General features: G+C 43.4%; 1 protein-coding gene across 1 annotated transcript in view; it reads left to right on the top strand.

Annotated features, from left to right (window-relative positions):
* Mms19 (MMS19 homolog, cytosolic iron-sulfur assembly component) overlaps nt 1–18,795 on the top strand; it is a 40,183-nt gene that overhangs the window by 3,186 nt on the left and 18,202 nt on the right. Inside the window, 7 exon segments of the mRNA XM_028889360.2 lie at nt 8,004–8,052; nt 11,866–11,966; nt 13,238–13,323; nt 14,261–14,335; nt 14,745–14,814; nt 15,135–15,263; nt 15,352–15,413. Coding sequence (XP_028745193.1) covers nt 8,004–8,052; nt 11,866–11,966; nt 13,238–13,323; nt 14,261–14,335; nt 14,745–14,814; nt 15,135–15,263; nt 15,352–15,413 — 572 coding nt within the window.

The following is an 18,795-nucleotide window of genomic DNA, read 5'->3' as shown; positions in this document are numbered from 1 at the left end:
AAGACTACCCTAGATGAACCCAGAGATTTGAGCCTAGGGACCAGGAAATAGAAGAAGTAACTGTACCCCAAAACAGGCAGGGATGGAGCTGATTTTAGATGGAGCGATTTTTGGACATGCTGCCTTTTTAGATAGTGGATAACACCCCCCCACCCCCACCCCCACCCCGTCATTAGGGGTTTCCTTTACTTCAGTCTTAATTATATTGTATTTTGCTACATTTTTTGATTACCAGAAGAAACCACTATTCCTGAAGTAAAATTACTGTTAAAGGAATAAAGAGTAATTGCAAAGAAATTACTGTGGCATCATCAGAAAGGTTTTTATTGTTTTGTTTTGATTTTGAGAGAGGGCCTCATGTAAGTAGGCTGTCTTCAAACTGCTTGTGTAGCTAAGGATGAGCTTGCACCTCAGGGCTGAGTGCTGGGATTACAGGCATGTACCACGCAGTGCTAGAAATTGACCTCAGAGCTACCTTTGTCTGACAGGCACTTGACCAACTGAACTTGCATCCTCATCCTCAGAAATGGCTTTCTTGAGAGCCTGATTGGAACCTATTCCTGAAAGGTATCCCTCCATTCTGCTCCTGCACTTCCACCCTCATTGCCTTGGGTTGCCACTCCAGATTCTTAAGAGGCTGTGTCTCCATCAGACAGAGATCTGCTTGTGCCTTCTAGGTCAGTGACCACACAAATACTACTTTCATTCCTTCTCTGTGTTCCCCATGAACTCGCCTGGCTGAGGAAAGCATTGGAAGTTAGGAAGTGTTAGCAAGTCCATTGCTAGACAGCAAATCCTAGACACATTGAAGAAATATAGGCCTCCTATAAAGGGAAAGGGACTTACATTTTTTCTTTGTCCCAGGAAAACTACTCTTGGGGAAAATAACTATTATAGCTATTTATTTTTAGTTCTCTTACCCCAGGAGTACAGAGGCATAATTTATATTATTTCTTTACTATTTTCATTTGGGGAACTTACAGTGACTTAAACTTTGTAGCCCAGGCCCACAAAGTGGCTCACATTTTTTTTTTTTTTAAGATTCATTCATTTATTATGTATATATGTAGAACATTTATTATGTTCTACCAACATGCCAGAAGAGGGCACCAGATCAAATTATTGGTGGCTGTGAACCACCATGTGGTTGCTGGGAATTGAACTCAGGACCTCTGGAAGAGCAGCCAGTGCTCTTAACCTCTGAGCCACTCTCCAGCCCCAGTGGCTCACATTTGGTGATATTATGTTCCCAATATATTGTGCACCATAAAATAAACTTATCTGGGGTCAGAGACAGAACAGCCACTAGATATAGAGGCCAGAAAATGGTGGAACACAAACCTTTAATCCTAACATTCCAGAGGCAGAGATCCATCTGGATCTCTGTGAGTTCAAAGCCACACTGGGAACAGCCAGGCATGGTGACACACGCCTTCAATCCCAGGAAGTGATGGCAGTAAGCAGAAAGGTATATAAGGCGTAAGGAACAGGAACTAGAGTCTATTAAGCTTTTAGGCTTTTAGCAGCAGTTCAGCTGAGACCATTTGGATGAGGACTCAGAGGCTTCTAGTCTGAGGAAACAGGATCAGCTGAGGAATTTGGCAAGGTGAGGTGGCTGTGGCTTGTTCTGTTTCTCTGATCTTTCAGTGTTCATCCCAATACCTGGCTTTGGGTTTGTTTTATTAATAAGACCATCTAAGATTCGTGCTACACCCATCTTTCAGGAGACTTTACCAGGAAGATTGCCATGATTTATAGAGGCCAGCCTGGGACAGATAGTTGTAGGTCAGCTCAACCTTAGCTATAGGATAGAGACCCTGCTTTTAAAAACAAACCCAGAACATGTACTCCTTCTGTTAACTTTGTTTATATTACTGTGGTGACATTGAATTGTGGAAACTTTGTTTAAAAGGTCTTTCTGCCCCAGTAGACTGGGTTTTCTTAAGAACTCTCTGTCTAGCTGGGTGTGGAAGCACACTCCTTTAAGCTCAGAGCTCAGGAGGCAGAGGCAGGCAGATTTCTGTGAGTTCAGGAGCCAGCTTGGTCTACATAGTGAATTCTAAGCCAGCCAGGGCTACACAGTAAGACCCTGTCTGTATTTCTGTCTTAAGCCCAAACACAGTGCCTGCTTTATAACAGATAACAATATCAAAGGAAAAAAACCAACTTTTTGAGATGTCTGTAAGGAATACCAAAGAGGAAGAGAATGATTCTGTTTGGGGTGTCTAAGGAAGGCTTTGTAAGTGTTGACACAAGCTATATCTCAAAGGAAGAGTGTAAGTTCCTAGACAAGGCTGGAAAGCAGCATTCCAGACTGAAGGGCAAGGACTTCCCATTTCATGGGACTGAATGAGAGGAATCCTGGTGAAGGGAGTAAATAGAGGACTGGGGAGCTGAGGATCGAACCCAGGGATTTGCGCTTGCCTGCGCTCTACCACTGAGCTAAATCCCAACCCCAGGAGCTGAGTTGTAAAGGACTTCAAGACAATAAGGAGACAATGAGGATGGTGAACAAAGAAATAATTGTGTATTTCAGGAAGACCATTTTGGCTAAAGTATAGTAGAATGGAAGACTTTTACTTTTTTCAAACTTTAAAATATAGAATACTGCTGGGCGTTGGTGGCGCACGCCTTTAATCCCAGCACTCGGGAGGCAGAGCCAGGCAGATCTCTGTGAGTTCGAGGCCAGCCTGGGCTACCAAGTGAGCTCCAGGAAAGGTGCAAAGCTACACAGAGAAACCCTGTCTCGGAAAAAAAAAAACCAAAATATATATATATTACTTCATGAATTTGTATGTTGCTCTTGCATAGAATTTTTGTATTGTTCAAATTTTAGCATATGTGTTGCAAAGTGAGCCCCAAAACTTTTTTTTTACTAAGGAAAATAAAAGTTCACTTTAACTGATTTAAGTGAACAGTTCGGCAGCTTTTGCCGCAGTCTAAAAGTTCAATGCCTCAGTGGGTAAAGAAGTTTCTTGCAGCCAAGCCAGACTCTCTTGAGTTCAATCTCAGGAACCCATGTGGTGGAAAGCGAGTATGAAGAAGCCCTACAAGTTGTCCTCTGAACTCCACATGTGCACCCCACCACATGTGCCCCAACACAAAAGAAATGTAATGAACATTTTTAAGAATTTTAGGAGCATTTTCCACTGTACCCCGCATGGCTTGGTCCTGAAAACCTAACTGGGGCAATGAGAGAATGAAGATAGGACAGACACACAGACATGCTCTGGGGCACCAAATACCCCTTTATTATTATTTATAGCTGGTAAAGTGGGGAAAGCCAGTCTCTGTGGGAGGTCTCTGTAGGGGCACAGTCTCAGGCTGTAAACAAGCTACAGTCACGCTTTTTGTACACTGTGTCAACATTCGCACATAGACTGGAGTAAGGCTTTGCCAGTTCCCATGCGTCTGAGGCACTGGTCTTTGTTCAGTAATATGCATTCACTCAGGGCATCCTTGGCTCCCAACAGTTTTTATCACACCGAAAAGTAGAGAGCAAAGAAGTAATTATTTAGAAGGTATGGAAGGGAGGCTTCAAAATTGAAAACAGACATGTCTGAGGTAGACTCTTCAGAACTAGAATAAGATCCTAAGACAGAGTGGAAAAGCATTCTCAGAATGTTGACACAGCATTTGCCAGCTTAGTAGGTATTTCCCTTACTTATATTTAATATGCTGTGATAGCTTTATTGTATCTCTATTTTTGAAATGCTTTCATTCAAAATCTGGACCCTGTGAAAACGTTAAAAACTCAGGCCTCCACTAGTTCCACAGTGTTCACACACTGTGGTCCTCACCTGGGACGTGAGGATCACATGCACATGGATGCTCTGCTGAAGTCATCAGCAGCTTCATAGTGATGCATTCTGGATGCTGAAGTAGTCTTCAGTTACAAAATCTGAGGGAAGCTCTGGGGCGGCACTTGGCTGTTTGTCCTGTGAGCCTGACTTCTTGTCCCCGCCCCCACTGTACAGTGTGCTCGGTTTTTTTCCTTGGGCTTTTTCTCAGGCACTTGGGCAGCAGCTGGCCTTCCACATCCTGGCACAAGTAGAGCTAAGAGTGTTTGATGGCTAAATTGGTGCCAGTCACGAGCCGTGTATCCTGACTAGAGCTCCCCTTTCCTGTCTGGTTGGATTTCTTATTCTAGTACCAGTCTGAGCTTCTGCCCAACCCAGCTCACAATTGTTGCTGTGAGACCAGCAGACATAGGGGACTGAAGGGTTAGGACAGGGTTCTGAAGCCTTTTCCATTTTTCTTCATGTTGACAGAGGTTAAGTTTCTACATTTAGAGGTATCTGCGTCTGGAACCCTGAACAGACATTGGAAATACTTCCCCGGTTGCTATACCTTCATTAGGTAAACCCACTCCTTCCAAAATAACCTGTCACTCTTTGCTTCCCCCTTGACAATGTAGAAGCAGTTCCTGTTACATTTGTTACTCGTGCTGTTGATATTGCTAAGCGATATATTTACCAGATAGAACACTGTAGGTGGGAGAGGATGCACAGGGAGAAGATCCTCTTTGTCCCACAGTGGCCTGCAGACTGACAGATGATCTCTGCTAGTACTGTATAACATAGCCTCAGCTGAATTGGTGGGGGAAGATCTGACCTAAGTGATTTCAGAGAACAAGTTTATCTAGAAACTGTATAGGTAAAGATAAAACTATAAAAAAGTGCTGTATTGTGCTCATAAACTTTTTTTTCTCAAGGAGAATGACAATTCTGAAGATAATTTATGGGACTGGAGAGATGGCTCAGTTTTCAGTGCACTTGGCTTACAAACATCAAGACCTGAGACCAGATTCCCAGAACCCACATAAAAGGCTGGGCACGGTAGCACACACTTGTAATCTCAGTGATGGTGTAATCAGAGGTAGATCCCTGGAGCTGGTAGCCAGCCTAAAACACAAAGTTCCATGTCAGTGAAAGACCCTGTCTCAAAGAAAAAAGGTATAGCTGGGTGTGGTGGCACCTTTAATCCCAGCACTCCGGAGGCAGAGCCAGGTGGATCTCTGAATTCTAGGCCAGCCTGGTCTACAGAGTGAGATCCAGGACAGGCACCAAAACAGTATGGAGAAACCCTGTCTACAAACAAGCAAACAAACAAACAACAACAACAAAAAAAACCTGGGTCCTCTAGAAGAGCAGCCAGTGCTCTTAACCAATGAACCATCTCTCCGGCCCAAGATTTCAATATGATTTTATGTTTAGTTTGAAATATATAGATATAGAAATAGTGATAGATGTTTGCCTAACATTAATGGCTATACATATAGGTATGTAGGCCTATTTCTCAGGTCTTTCAACTGAGTCTAGAAGTAGCATCATTCTAATAGCACATCCACACCCAGATCATGGTATCTCCCTATCTATTTATTTGAGATAGGGTTTCACTATGTAGCTCTTACTATCCTGGAGCTTCCTGTGTAGACCAGGCTAGCCTCAAACAGAGAAAAATCTTAATGGGTATTGGGTATAGTGGTTTAAATTTAAATCCCAGCACTAGGGAAGCAGAGGCAGGCAGATCTCTGTGTGTTCGAGGCAAGCCTGGTCTACAAAATGAGTTCCAGGACAGCCAAAGCTACACAGAAGAACCCTGGTAGTGGGAGTGCGGGAAGAATTCAGTGGTGGTCAGCAAGATGGCTCAACAGGTTAAGGTACTTGCCAAGCCCACAGACCTGAATTCCATCCCCAGAACCCACACAGTAGAAGGAGAAAACTGTCTCCCAAGGTTATCCTCTGACCTCCGCTTGCATGCTGCGATACAAGTACACCTGTACACATGCACACATACACAAATAAGGAGAAATCCCAGTGACCAAAGAGGAGCAACAGGAGCAATAAAATAGACTTGCTTATTGGATATTACTAAATTGAATATATTTATTGTAGCGTAACTCACAGTATAAAAATATATACTGGTCCATATTGATCCAGTAATAACCAGATTCTCTTTCTAGAAGAAGTTAAAATAATTTAGGTAGCTATCCTGCCTCCAGAAGGTAGAACTTAATCTCCCTCTCCCTGAACAGGGACTGACCATGTCTCTCCTTTTAAGGACAGAGTACCTGAAAGGGAAAAGTAGTCCAGCATAGTGCAGAGACTTCTGGATCCACCTGGTCCAAGTGACTGACGTTAAGTGGCTCCAGGGAGAATGTGAGAGGCCCTGTGGGGTAATTTGTATCCCTGATAGAGTATGAGGAAAGGAGTACTTATCTTTGATATTCTTCTGGAAAACTAGTAGCCGCAGTCTAAACGTGAGGGCATCAAACTCAAATTGAAGGACGTTCTGTCAAGTAACTCATGTATTGAGGTTGCGAAAAGCAAGGAAAATTGAGAAACTTACAGCGGAGACTGGGGGTTCATGACCCTAATTATAAAGTGGTATATTTCATTGGCTCTTGTAACAGAACCATGGCGTAGTGGGGAGACTGGTGAGACCTGTAATGTCTAGAACTTAAGTAGCAGGTGCCAGTGTTGCCCTCTTAGTTTTAACACATGCAAGTATTTTGATAAATGTACTGTGTAAGGTGATAAAGTTGGGAAAACTGGGTGAAACTGTGTTGTCTTTGCAGTTTTCTATTAATCTAAAATTATCCCAAAAACCTCAGAAAAACAAAACAAAATTATCCCAAAGCCAGGTGTGGTGGTACATGGCTTTAATCCTAGCGCTCAGGAAGCAGAGGCAAGTGAATCTCTGTGAAAGCCACCAGCCTGGGCTACATAGTAAAACTTTTGTCCTCAAATAATAATGATAATAGTAATATAATAGTAAGTTTAAAACGTGTTCTGTGCCCATACTATAAACATGGATTGTATAACACTGGTCTGCGTTGAGATTTTGTCTCGTGTGCGCATAGCTGCTCCAGTCTTGTTCTCACATTGGGACTGTTAGGAGTAAGCTACAGGAGCATGGCTTTTCAGATACTAATTCATTTCCTTCAGTATAAAGCCAGGAGTGTTGTAGCTGGGTTGTAGGATATTCTTTGTTGTTGTTGCTGGGTTTTTTTTTTTTTTTTTTTTTTGGTTTCTTTTGTTGTTGTTTTATACTTCATGAGGAACCTCCATACTGTTGTTTTCCATAGCAACTGTACCAGTTTACAATCTCACCAAGGATGTTTGTATTGAGATTCACTCTTCTCTCTTTCCTTACTGGCCCTTGTCACTTGTCTGTTTTGTAGGTGCCGTCCTGATAGTTAGGAGGCCTGAGCCCCAGGGGCTTTGAAGGTTCTATGAGTCAGATCTTTTAAATGTACAGTTTTGCTAAATTTGTAGCTAGGTATTTTCTCTCTTGCTCTTTCTGATCTTCTTTCCTCTACACCCCATGTGGATGTGCTACCCCCTAGTTTATTCAGTGTTAGGGATTGAGCTCAGGGCTCAGTGCATGCTGGGCCATCACTCTATCAACTGAGCTACACCTTCAGTCCTGGGTTGTTTTTTGGGGGGATAGGGGTTGTTTTGTTTTTTTGCCTTTATGCCATTTGTCCCCATTCATCCTTTATGCTGTTTTATAGGCTATGCTGTATGTATACATGAAGGTCTTTTTATTTGATAATACTAATTTGTACATAGCCATCTTGTTTTTTAATTTCTCTTGGATTTTCTACATATACAGACATTTCAGTTACAGATGATAATGTTTAGTTTTCATTGTTTAAATACTTGACACTGGCCAGGCGGTAGTGGCGCTCGCCTTTAATCCCAGCACTCGGGAGGCAGAGGCAGGTGGATCTTTGTGAGTTGGAGGCCAGCCTGGTCTACGGAGCGAGATCCAGGAAAGGCACAAAGCTACACAGAGAAACCCTGTCTCAAAAACCAAGAAAAAAGAAAAAAAAATATTCAACACTGCGTATCTGAAATGTGGCAGTTTTTTTCTTATCTAGGGTGGTATCATGTCAAGCAGTGTATGGTCTCCTAGTACAGAGCCTGGTGTAAACAGGAAATACTCAACCTTTGAGTCCTGTTTTAATTTTTTTCATTTTCTTTTGTTTCTTCTAGATGTGAAATCCGGTGGCTATACAGTGTTACAAGTGGTAGAAGCCCTTGGGTAAGAACTTCTATTCTACAATATTTCTCCAGTCTTGCCTGGTCCCTGGAACCTGATTTTCCCCTGTAGTTAAAAGCCCCCTGTCCACATCAGCACCTCAGTATAAGCTGGTCTTGGAATTGTTTTCCCTAAAAAGGGTACAGCCTGAAAGCCACATCAGGTTCTGACTCAGCCTGCAGGTTTGGGTGAAGTGGGTGGCTAAGGCCTTCCACTGTTGTCTAATTGGAATTAGAATTTCTCTTGTGTTTCCTTAGATCCAGCTAATCCCCTTAGGAGCCTAGTTGCCCCAGATGGCTCAGACATATTGTAGGCCCTGTCTCCTTGTCTGGAGAGTGCTCAGGACATAGACTGTGCCATATTCCCACTAGTGAAAGAGGCTTGGAAACAGCTAAAAGAGCAGTGTTATGGGGGCTGGAGAGATGGCTCAGTTGTTAAGAGTATAGTGGCTGCTCTTCAGAGGACCTGGGTTCAAATCCCAGCACCTACATGGCAGCTCATAACTGTCTCTAACTCCAGTTCCAGGAGAACCAACACCCATGGCAAAACACCAATGCACATAAAATAAAAGAATTTTAAAAAAAGCAGTGTTAAAACCTAGAGTTCTAAGAATCAGATAAAGTACATGCCTGTAGTGTAGGGCTTGCTTTCTCCAAATCTCATACATGACAGACCACCTAGAGTGACAAGTGTCATTAATAAGTTATTGTCATAGTCAGCCTTGTCTCTGAAAATATGAAGGAAAATTTTAAAACTGGCTTGTCTAACACAAAAGATCATTTGGCCTTTCTGTTTACCTTCTTGTGGCCTTAGTTTTTTGTTTTTATTTTTCTTGGTTTCTCTGTGTAGCCCTGACTGTCCTGGAGCTCACTCTCTGGACAAGACTGGCCAGCCTCAAACTCAGAGATCTGACTGCCTCTGCCTCTGGAGTGCTGGGATTAAAGGCTTGTGCCGCCGCCCCGCCACCGCCACCACCGCCGCCACCACCACCACCACCACCACCACCACCACCTGACAGTGGTTTTGTTGTTGTTGTTGTTTGTTGTTCATTTTGTTTTTGTTTTGTTTTTGTTCTTCATATTAGTTTTATTGAGAACATAACTGACACAGGGCAGGAGAGATGGCGCAGTGGTTAAAAGCACTGTGTCTGCTCTTCCAGAGGTCCGGGGTTCCATTCCCAGTACTTATATGGCTGCTGACAACTGTCTGTAACTCAAGTCTCAGAGGATCTGTCACCCTCTTCTGGCCTCCATGGGAACCAAGCATGCACTTGGTACATAGACATACATGCAGGCAAAACATCCATATACATAAAAATAAATAAATCTCCAAGTGTGTGTAAAGTGACATACCACAAAGTTCACCCTGGTTTCTCCGTGCAGCCCTCGCTGTCTTGGAACTTGCTCTGTAGACCAGGCTGGCCTTGAACTCATATAGATCCACCTGCCTCTGCCTCCCGAGTGGTGGGGTTAAAGGTGTGTGTCCCCACCACCCAGCAAAGTTCACCATTTTAAAGTGTGTAATTCTGTGTCTTTTAGTACATTCATATCTGTGCATTCTTCCCCAATCACCATTTGAACATCTTTATTACCCCGAAATGAAACTCCTGCTCCTCAGCACCCGTCTTCCTTCCTCCCAACCCCCGACAGTCTGTGCATTTACCTGTTGTGGAAATTTCAGATAAATTTTGGATACAGGCTATGTGACCTTTGTGTCTGGTTTCTCTCACTGAGCATGTGTTTTGCTTTCCTATTGCTGTGGTAAAATACTCTGACGAGCAATTTAAGGGAGAAGGAACTAGTTTTGGCTCACAGTGCAAGGGTAAAACATATTGTATCAGAGAAGTCCTGCTGGCGGGAATTTGAGGCATAAATAAGGTCACACATTGTGTCCAAAGTCAGGAAGTAGAGGTCTCTCCATTCATATAGTCCAAGATCCTACCCCAGAGATTGTTGTTTCCCACATTTAGGGTTAGTCTTCCCAACTCAGTTTCATCCAGAAAATCCTTCATAGAAATATTTACTATAGGTAATCCCTCACAAGTATGCCTAGGGGCTTGTCTTCCTGGATGAGGCTAGATCATGGCAAGATAGCAACCAATGTTAACACTGCAGCATGTTTACAAAGTTTTTTTATGTCGTAGTATGTCAGGTCTTAATTTTTTGCTCAATAAACATTCCATTGTGCCAATGACTAGCATTTTATCTAACTATTCATGAGTTATGATGGATATTTGGGGTGTTTCCACTTTTGTGCTTCTATAAAAAATGCTGTTATGAGCATTTGTGTACCTTGGTCCTCTTTTAAGTGCTGCAAATGAACAGTAACCTACCTGCTAAGCAGAAACATTCCTATGAGTTCCTGTCCTTGGAATACAGTCAGTAGTAGTTTTATTTCTGTGCCAATATACGTTCCTTTATCTTTGAGGTTTAAAACTCAAGATCAGCTTCTAGAAATCCACTTCCGGCTCAGGTTATATTTAAGTGTAGTCTCGGGAGAGCTGTTTGAATGTAAATCATCTTGTTGCTTCAGTTCCACTGTCCCCATATCAGTCGTCCTTCCTAGTCAGAACTGCTGCAGTTAGAGGTGTAGCTCAGTGGGTAGAAACCTACCTGGTCAAGCCTGCACAGAGCCCTGTGTTCAGTTCCCAGAACAGCATAAAATCAGGCATAGAGGCAGTATACATCTGTAATCCCAACACTCAGGATGTGAAGGCTGAAGACTAAATTCAAGGCTATTCTGTTATAGAGACTTTGAAGCCAGCCTGGGGTGTATGAAACTCTGTCTCCAAAAAAGAAAAAACCCTCTTCTGTTCATCTTTGTAACCTTCCATTTATTAAAGGGTGTAGGTATGTGCAAGCATACTGCTTAGGATCTTGGTTGCTCAGCATTGTTTTCTTCTTAGCAAGATCTTAACAAATAGCCCAGTGTAATGGCTCACACCTGTAATCCCAGCACTTTGGGAGTCTAAGGCAAGAGGATAGCAACAAGTTGAGTGCAGCCTGGACTAAGAATGAAATCTTGTTTCCAAAAAGCAAAACAAAAAAGGGAGCTGGGAAGGTGCCTTAATTGGTAAAGTGAGTTCTATCCCAGCACCCATGTAAAAAGCAGATCTAGCAGCCAGCCTAATCAGACAGTTCTGGGCCAACCAATGAGAAACCCTATCCAATAAACATATGGTGGACAACTCTTAAGGAATGACACCTAACGTTGACTTCTGGCCTCCATGTACACATACACATGTGCACCTGTGTACACATACATGTGTATCTGCACACACAAAAATCTTTATTTTAGTTTGCGAAAATCTGCTGCCTGCCTTCAGTAGAAACTGCAGCTGCCAGACATCTCTGAAGCTCTGTGGATACTGTTCATACCTCTGGGAAGAGAGAGTAAGCCTGATGCCCATTGAGTGCCAAGTAAGGGATGCCAAGACAGGGACTTCTTTTGAGCTGCCAGATTAATCTGAGAATAGGTTTGGGGGCTTCATTTTGTTTTCCTTTGGGACAGGGTCTCACTATGTAACTGGCTGTCCTGGAATTCACTCTGTAGACCAGGCTAGCCACTAGCTCAGAGATCTGCCTGACTCCCAAGTGCTGGGGTTAAAGGTGTGTGCCACCATCCAGCTGGAGCTTCAGTGTTTACTGGACACTAATGTTACTAGCTCAGGAACACCTTCCAAGGACTGTTTTTTAAACACTTTTAGGAGAGTGTGACTCTTTATTGCCAAGGGAGTAAGTGTGGCTAACTTCAGATAGTTTCCTTTATAATTTGAACTGGTTAGTCACAGATGCTTCCTATCTTGCTGTTTCCCAGGTCATCTCTGGAGAATCCAGAACCCCGAACTCGGGCACGAGGAATCCAGCTTTTGTCACAGGTGCTACTCCAGTGTCACTCCCTGCTCCTGGAGAAGGAAGGTACGTACATCGCTAGTAGGAATGTCTCCCAAACCACTAAGCTGTGGCTTACATGATATGCTCAAGTTAAGGGGGTGTAATGTATCTATGAACAACTAATTCAATGTCTTACTTATTGGTATATATGGCAGAGGTGATTACAATTAAATTATAAGACACATGGGTTTCAAATACAGTCTTTGATAATTGGTTCAGTGTATCTCAGTGTCTACATCCTGTAATCATAGAATACCTAATGTCTGGCCCTTTAAGGAAAGGTTTGTAAAGGAAAGGTTTGCAGGCCTTGTATTCAACTTCCAACACTTAAAAGAACAGAGGGCAGAGGGCTTTGTGATGGCTCATTGGGTAAAGGTACTTGCAGTGCAAGCCTGACAACCAGAGTTTGATCCCTGTAACTCACAGTAGGAGTAGAGAACAAATTCCTGAAAGTTGTACTTAGAACCTCTCAAAAAAAAAAAAAAAAAAAATCACAAAAAGAAAGCTTAGTAGTGGTGTAGCTCATGAAACTGTTTTCAGTCCCCAGCACCAAAGAAAGAGGAAGGAAAAGTTCTATATGGTGAGTCTGGGGTTGATGAGATGGCTCAGAGGTAAAGGCCCTTTAGGAAGAGCCCTGGAGGCCTAAGTTTCATCCCACATGATGGTGGGAGGAGAGAACTGGCTCCTGGATGTTTTCCACATGCTGTATAACTAACTGCACTGTCCTGGTCACTGCTGTACTGCTGTGAAGAGACACTGTGACCAGGGCAACTCTTATAAGAGAGAGCATTTGACTGGGTGGGACTTGCTTACAGTCTCAGAGGTTTAGTCCATTGGAGAAGTAGCTGAGAGTTCTGCATCCAGATCCATAGGCAGCAAGGCAAGAAAGACACTGGTCCTGGCTTGGGCTTTTGAAACACTCCCAGTGACATACTTCCTCCAACAAGGCCACACCTCCTAATCCCTCCCAAGTAGTGTCACTCCCTGATGACTAAGCATTCATATACATGAACCTATGGGGGGGGATTCTTATTCAAACCACCTGCACATAAATATTGAGGTTAAAGAGGAAGCGATTCTGAGGGTTCCACTGTGAGCTTGTATGAGAATGAATAGTAAGAGGCTTTCCTGTCTCTAACTCACAAAGTCAAGGTACCATCAAGTGCAAGGCCATTTCTTGATGCAGGAGAACATTTGTAGGGAAGGCCAAAATGGAATGGTGTTAGGAAGCAGACAAACAGATAGTGGGCCTTCCTCACACCTGCTAAGCTGAAGGCTGCATCTGGTTTCTGCAGTGGTACATCTGGTCCTGTTCTATGAGAACCGGCTGAAGGACCATCATCTTGTGATCCCATCTGTCCTGCAGGGCCTGAGGGCACTGGTGAGTACTTTTCATTACATAACTCTGTTTGTGGGAGCCCTTGTATACCTCTCTCCTGGCCTTTTGGGGATGAACTTTCACATGCTGAAGGACAAAGACCCAACCAAATATAGGAGTAAATACTGTCAGCCAGCTCTAGAGAGTAAGTCATCCTGTGTGGCAGTGGCACCCTTGAGATGTTCCACTTTACCTTGTAATAAACTATAATCTATACTTAAGAAAAAAGCAAAACAAAAAAACCATGTAGCTAGAGTTTTCCTGCCTTGCCCACAGTCAGGACAAATCTTTGTCACCCGCCAGTCCCACAGCCGCTCAGACCCAACCAAGTAAACACAGAGACTTATATTGCTTACAAACTGTATGGCCATGGCAGGCTTCTTGCTAACTGTTCTAATATCTTAAATTAATCCATTTCCACAAATCTATACCTTGCCACGTGGCTCGTGGCTTAACCAGCATCTTTACATGCTGCTTGTCCTGGCGGTGGCTGGCAGTGTCTCCTTCCGCCTTCCTGTTCTTTCTTTTCTCCTCTCTGTTAGTCCCGCCTATACTTCCCGCCTAGCCACGGCCAGTCAGTGTTTTATTTATTGACCAATCAGAGTAATTTGACATACAGACCATGCCCCAGCACAGCCAAGTGCAGACCATCTCAGTCACCTGCACTTAGGCCCATGGTCCTAATCATCCTCTATGCAGACCTGCTGGGTAAAGCCATGAGGAACCTGAGAATGGGCTCCCACAGGACATACAGAACATCCCACAGCAAAACCATCTTTGGGGAACTGGAATTTGGCTGGTTTGAAAGGAGCTGTGAAGAAATGCTCAGCTAGAGAGTTTGTCTCTGTGAATGCTTCCTCCTTGAGCAGAATGTTGGGGTGCCCAGTTACCTAGCGAAACACCTTGCAGAGACTGTTCTCACATCTTCCCTTCTCCCCAGAGCCTGTCTGTGGCCCTGCCCCCTGGGCTTGCTGTGTCTGTCCTTAAAGCCATCTTCCAGGAGGTTCATGTACAGGTGAGTGATAATAGTTGCTAGTTTCCTTTGTTGCTAGTCTTTGTCTTGAAGTCCTTGATAGCATTAGAATTAAGTGGTAACACAGATTGTGTGAACATGGAGGGCTGGTGACCTTGTTTATACGGTGTCCCTTTATAGTGGGTAAGGAGAGGAAGGCATGACGTTATATCTGACCTGTCTTGCTAAAGAACCTAAAATGTACATGAAACAAGTTTGGGTTACTGACATCACTGTTGTGGTTGTGCTGGTATGTCAGTAGCCAGGCATTTCTCTACAGTTCCTCTAATTTGGTCTTATTCTGGTTAGAGGGAACTATCCACTAGAGATTCTGAAGCCTGAAATGCTTGTGCTGTTTGAAGTATTCTTTGTTTTCTTTCTGCACTTATTTCCTTTCTTCCCCACCCTCAAGTCACTGCTACAAGTGGATCGCCATACAGTGTTCAGTATCATCACTAACTTCATGCGATCACGAGAAGAAGGTAAGAGGCAGGACTGTCTAAGGAGTCTGAAAAGCAAGCGGTTGCTATCTCCCCCCCCCATTAGAAGGGTGTATTGTGGTCTAGGGGGTGTGTAGAAAGACCAGGACTCTGAGGAATGAGAAAGGCTTAGGGTCCAGTGTTCTAGTGTAGGAAGGATACACATGTATGCACACACAGACTTGCACATATCTTCCCTGAATACTTGAAAGAGAAAAACAAAAAGGGCTGCTCTGCTAGGCCAGAAAGAACAAGAGACAGCAGGAGAATACTTAGGCTTTCTGTCCCATGGGACAGCAGTGACCTTGTTCTCTCCTTCCCAGAGCTGAAGGGCCTAGGAGCTGATTTCACATTTGGCTTCATCCAGGTGATGGATGGAGAAAAGGATCCCCGTAATCTTTTGGTGGCTTTTCGAATTGTCCATGACCTCATCTCCAAGGACTATAGTCTGGGTATGTTTTTGTAGCGCCAAATTAGCTGGTTGAAGCTGGTCAAACAGAATGAACCTAAATCAACCTTATTCTTTCTCTTTTTGCACAGGACCTTTTGTGGAGGAGTTATTTGAAGTGACATCTTGTTATTTCCCTATAGATTTTACCCCTGTAAGTACCACCTTCATTCTTTATCAGATAATCAGAGTACATGCTGTATGGAGACGTTGTTCTAGACAAGTGAACAAAACAGACAATTTACGTGTGTGTGTGTGTGTGTGTGTGTGTGTGTGTGTGTGTGTGTGTTGCACTTCTGTGCAGTGTCTGTGCGTATGTATTAGAGGCCAGAGGAAGGTGTTGTGCAGTTAGCACTTTTACTTTTACCTGCTGAGGTACCTCAATGGTCCTATTATATATATGAACATATGTATGTACGTACGTACATTGCACTTGCACACACGCACGCACACGTGCACACACACACACCTATACACACCTGGTAGCTCCTTTATCCCTATCTACTTGCTCCTGACAGACCCTCCTATCTCCAGGGTCTGCCACTGAACCTGGAACTCACCATTTTGGCTGAACTGGCCACCTGTCCCCACAACACTCCCCGCTTCCCTCCGGTGCTGGAGTATAGAGATACCGACCATTGGTACTGGGGATCTGTAGCTCCTACTGTCTCTCTTTCCACGGAGCCATTTCTCCAGACTGATAGACATTGTAAAGTCCTCATGGATTTATATTTTAGTAAGCTGGGAAATGGAGAAGCATCTGACAGCAAAGGAGGGATTCAACTTAGCAGATACTTGAGAGGGCTGCCTAAGTTCCCTAACAAAGCATTCAGTGCTGAGCAGGGTTGTAAGCTGTGGTCTATGCCCTTGAAGGCTGCAACATTGAGGTAACAATATAAGATGAGGTATCAAAATAAGTGGTGCTGTAGTACTTTTGAAAGAAGAGTTGATTGTGAGCTAGCTATCTGGGAACTGACCTAGCAGGTCAGAGTCTTGTGGTTGATTTCTAAGGGATATATATAGGATATGAATTTGTGGTTATAGAGTGCATCTCAGGTGTTAGAAGTAAATTAACACAAAAAACAGCACAGTTGCACACAGCTCGTACAAGAAGTATTTGCTCTTGTGGCCCTTCTTCCCACTCTGCTTTTGATTTCTTCTCTTTTGCTAGATACTTGAGTCTATTTCTTTGTGGAATGCATGGGGATGTGTACTGCAAGCATTAGTAACGTGCAAGAAGTGAAAGCTCTATTGCAGCATGCCAAATGATGCTTGAGTATTGACACAGCTGATTTTAAAGGGCCACAGCTGTTGTTACTAGACATCACTCACCAGCTTCTTTCAGTTGGCGTCTTGTTAGACCACCTCTCGCCTCAGTTGTTTCAAGTTCAGTAACCTTTACAATACAGAAGAAACTTACGCCTTTGAAATTGAAAGGCTCTGGTTCAGCTACCAGGTGTGTATAGGTGTGTGTGTGTGTGTGTGTGTGTGTGTGTGTGTGTGTGTGTGTGCACTCAATGTACATATGTACATATATAAAATAGGACCATTGAGGTACCTCAGCAGGTAAAAGTAAAAGTGCTAACTGCACAAGCCTGACTACCTGAGTTCTATTCCTGGTGTTGTTTTGAGATAGTGTCTCACAATGAGAGATCATGACCTTGAACTTCTAGCAAGGCTCAGTCTCTAATGCTATAATTACAGACTGTATCACATCTCCTGACATTCTCTCTATGTCACCCTTAGACAGGAGATTTTTCCTTCAGGTTTTTTTTGTTATTATTATTTTATTCTTTTTGTTTTAATAGCATTCTATTTTTAGTTCATGGGTAGATTATATCTGTCTTTGTTAGGATTTTTATTGCTGTGAAGAGACACCATGACCACAGCAACTTTTATAAAGAAAAAATTTAATCAGGGTGGCTTGCTTACAGTTCAGAGGTTCAATTTATTATCATCATGTTGGGGGAGCATGAAGATATGCAGCCAGACATGGTGCTGGAGAAGTAGTTGCTACATGTTGATATATAGGCAACAGGAAGTAGACTGTCTCACTGGGAGTAGCTTGAGCATAGGAGATCTCAAAGCCCATCTCCACAGTGACACACTTCCTCCAACAAAGCCACACCTCCCAATAGGGCCACTCCCTTTGGGCACCATTTTCTTTGAAACTACCACATTCTACTCCCTGTCCCCCAAAGGCTTTGTAGCCATATCATAATGCAAAAATGCATTCAGTCCAACTTCAAAAGTTCCCGTAGTCTTAACAATCCCAAACTTATTTAAGTCTGAAGTTTAAAATCTCTTCTGAGATTCATGCAATCTCTTAATTATATGTAATCCCCTGTAAAATCAAAACCAAAAGGCAGATCACATACTTCCAACAGATAATGGCACAGGATATATATTGCCATTCCAAAAGGGTGGAAAGGGAGCATAATGAGGAAATACTGGACCAAAGCAAGACCAAAAACCAGCTGGGCAAACTCCAAACTCTACATCTTCATATCTGATGTCAAAACACTCTTCAGATCACCAACTCATTTCAGCTTTATTGACTGCCACACATTTCTTTTGGTTTCTATTGGGCCGCTTTCTTCAGCAGGTATCCCATAGTTCTGGGCATCTCCAACATCTTGGGGTCTCCAAGGCAATCCAGGCTTCAACTTCACAGCTTCACATAGTGGCTTCTCTGGGCCTCCATTTAGAGACACCCCTGACACATACCTGGTTTCAGCAGCTTTCCTTAGGTGCAAAGGCAAATTCTATAACCCCTTTCTTGTATCCTTGACTCTAAAGCCAGAACCACGGGGCTGAAGCTGCCAAGTTCTGCTGCTTGCTGGGGCTGGAACATGGGCCACTTGTTCAGTTACATCTTCACCAACTTTCTGTTTTTGATTGTTACCTTTACTGCCTAAACTTGACTGTCCTTGAACTTGCTCTGTAGACCAGGCTAGCCTCAAACTCAAAGTCAGAGGTATGCTAGCCTCTGCCTCCTGAGTGCTGAGATTAAAGGCATATACCACCACATCCGGCTCTAAGCTTTTCTTTAATTCCTTTTCAGAAGTTGGTAACTTAGCTGGGTGATATCTTGCCCTGAGGTCTATTCCACTTCCTGTGCCCCTTTTCTCGGTCTGTACATTTTGTATTTTATTTGCTCAGCTTGGCCCTTTTCATTATAAGTCTTCATCAGAGTTAACACTAGTAACCACACGACAGAGTCTATAGTAGGCTGTTCTGTGATTCCCTTTGCCAATAGAATTAATCCAAGCCAGGCGGTGGTGGCGCACGCCTTTAATCCCAGCACTTGGGAGGCAGAGCCAGGCGGATCTCTGTGAGTTCGAGGCCAGCCTGGGCTACCAAGTGAGTTCCAGGAAAAGGCGCAAAGCTACACAGAGAAACCCTGTCTCGAAAAACCAAAAAAAAAAAAAAAAAAAGAATTAATCCAAAACTCTTCATTTTAGCCCCAAGCAAACTTTTCAGACAAGGGCAAAAAGCAACCACATTCTTGACCAAAATATCACAAGACGGGTCTA

This window comes from Peromyscus leucopus, chromosome 1 (genome assembly GCF_004664715.2).
Source record: "Peromyscus leucopus breed LL Stock chromosome 1, UCI_PerLeu_2.1, whole genome shotgun sequence".
Taxonomy (NCBI): Eukaryota; Metazoa; Chordata; class Mammalia; order Rodentia; family Cricetidae; genus Peromyscus; species Peromyscus leucopus.
The sequence above is the reverse complement of the archived record's forward strand: the minus strand, read 5'-3'. Positions and strand labels throughout refer to the sequence as shown.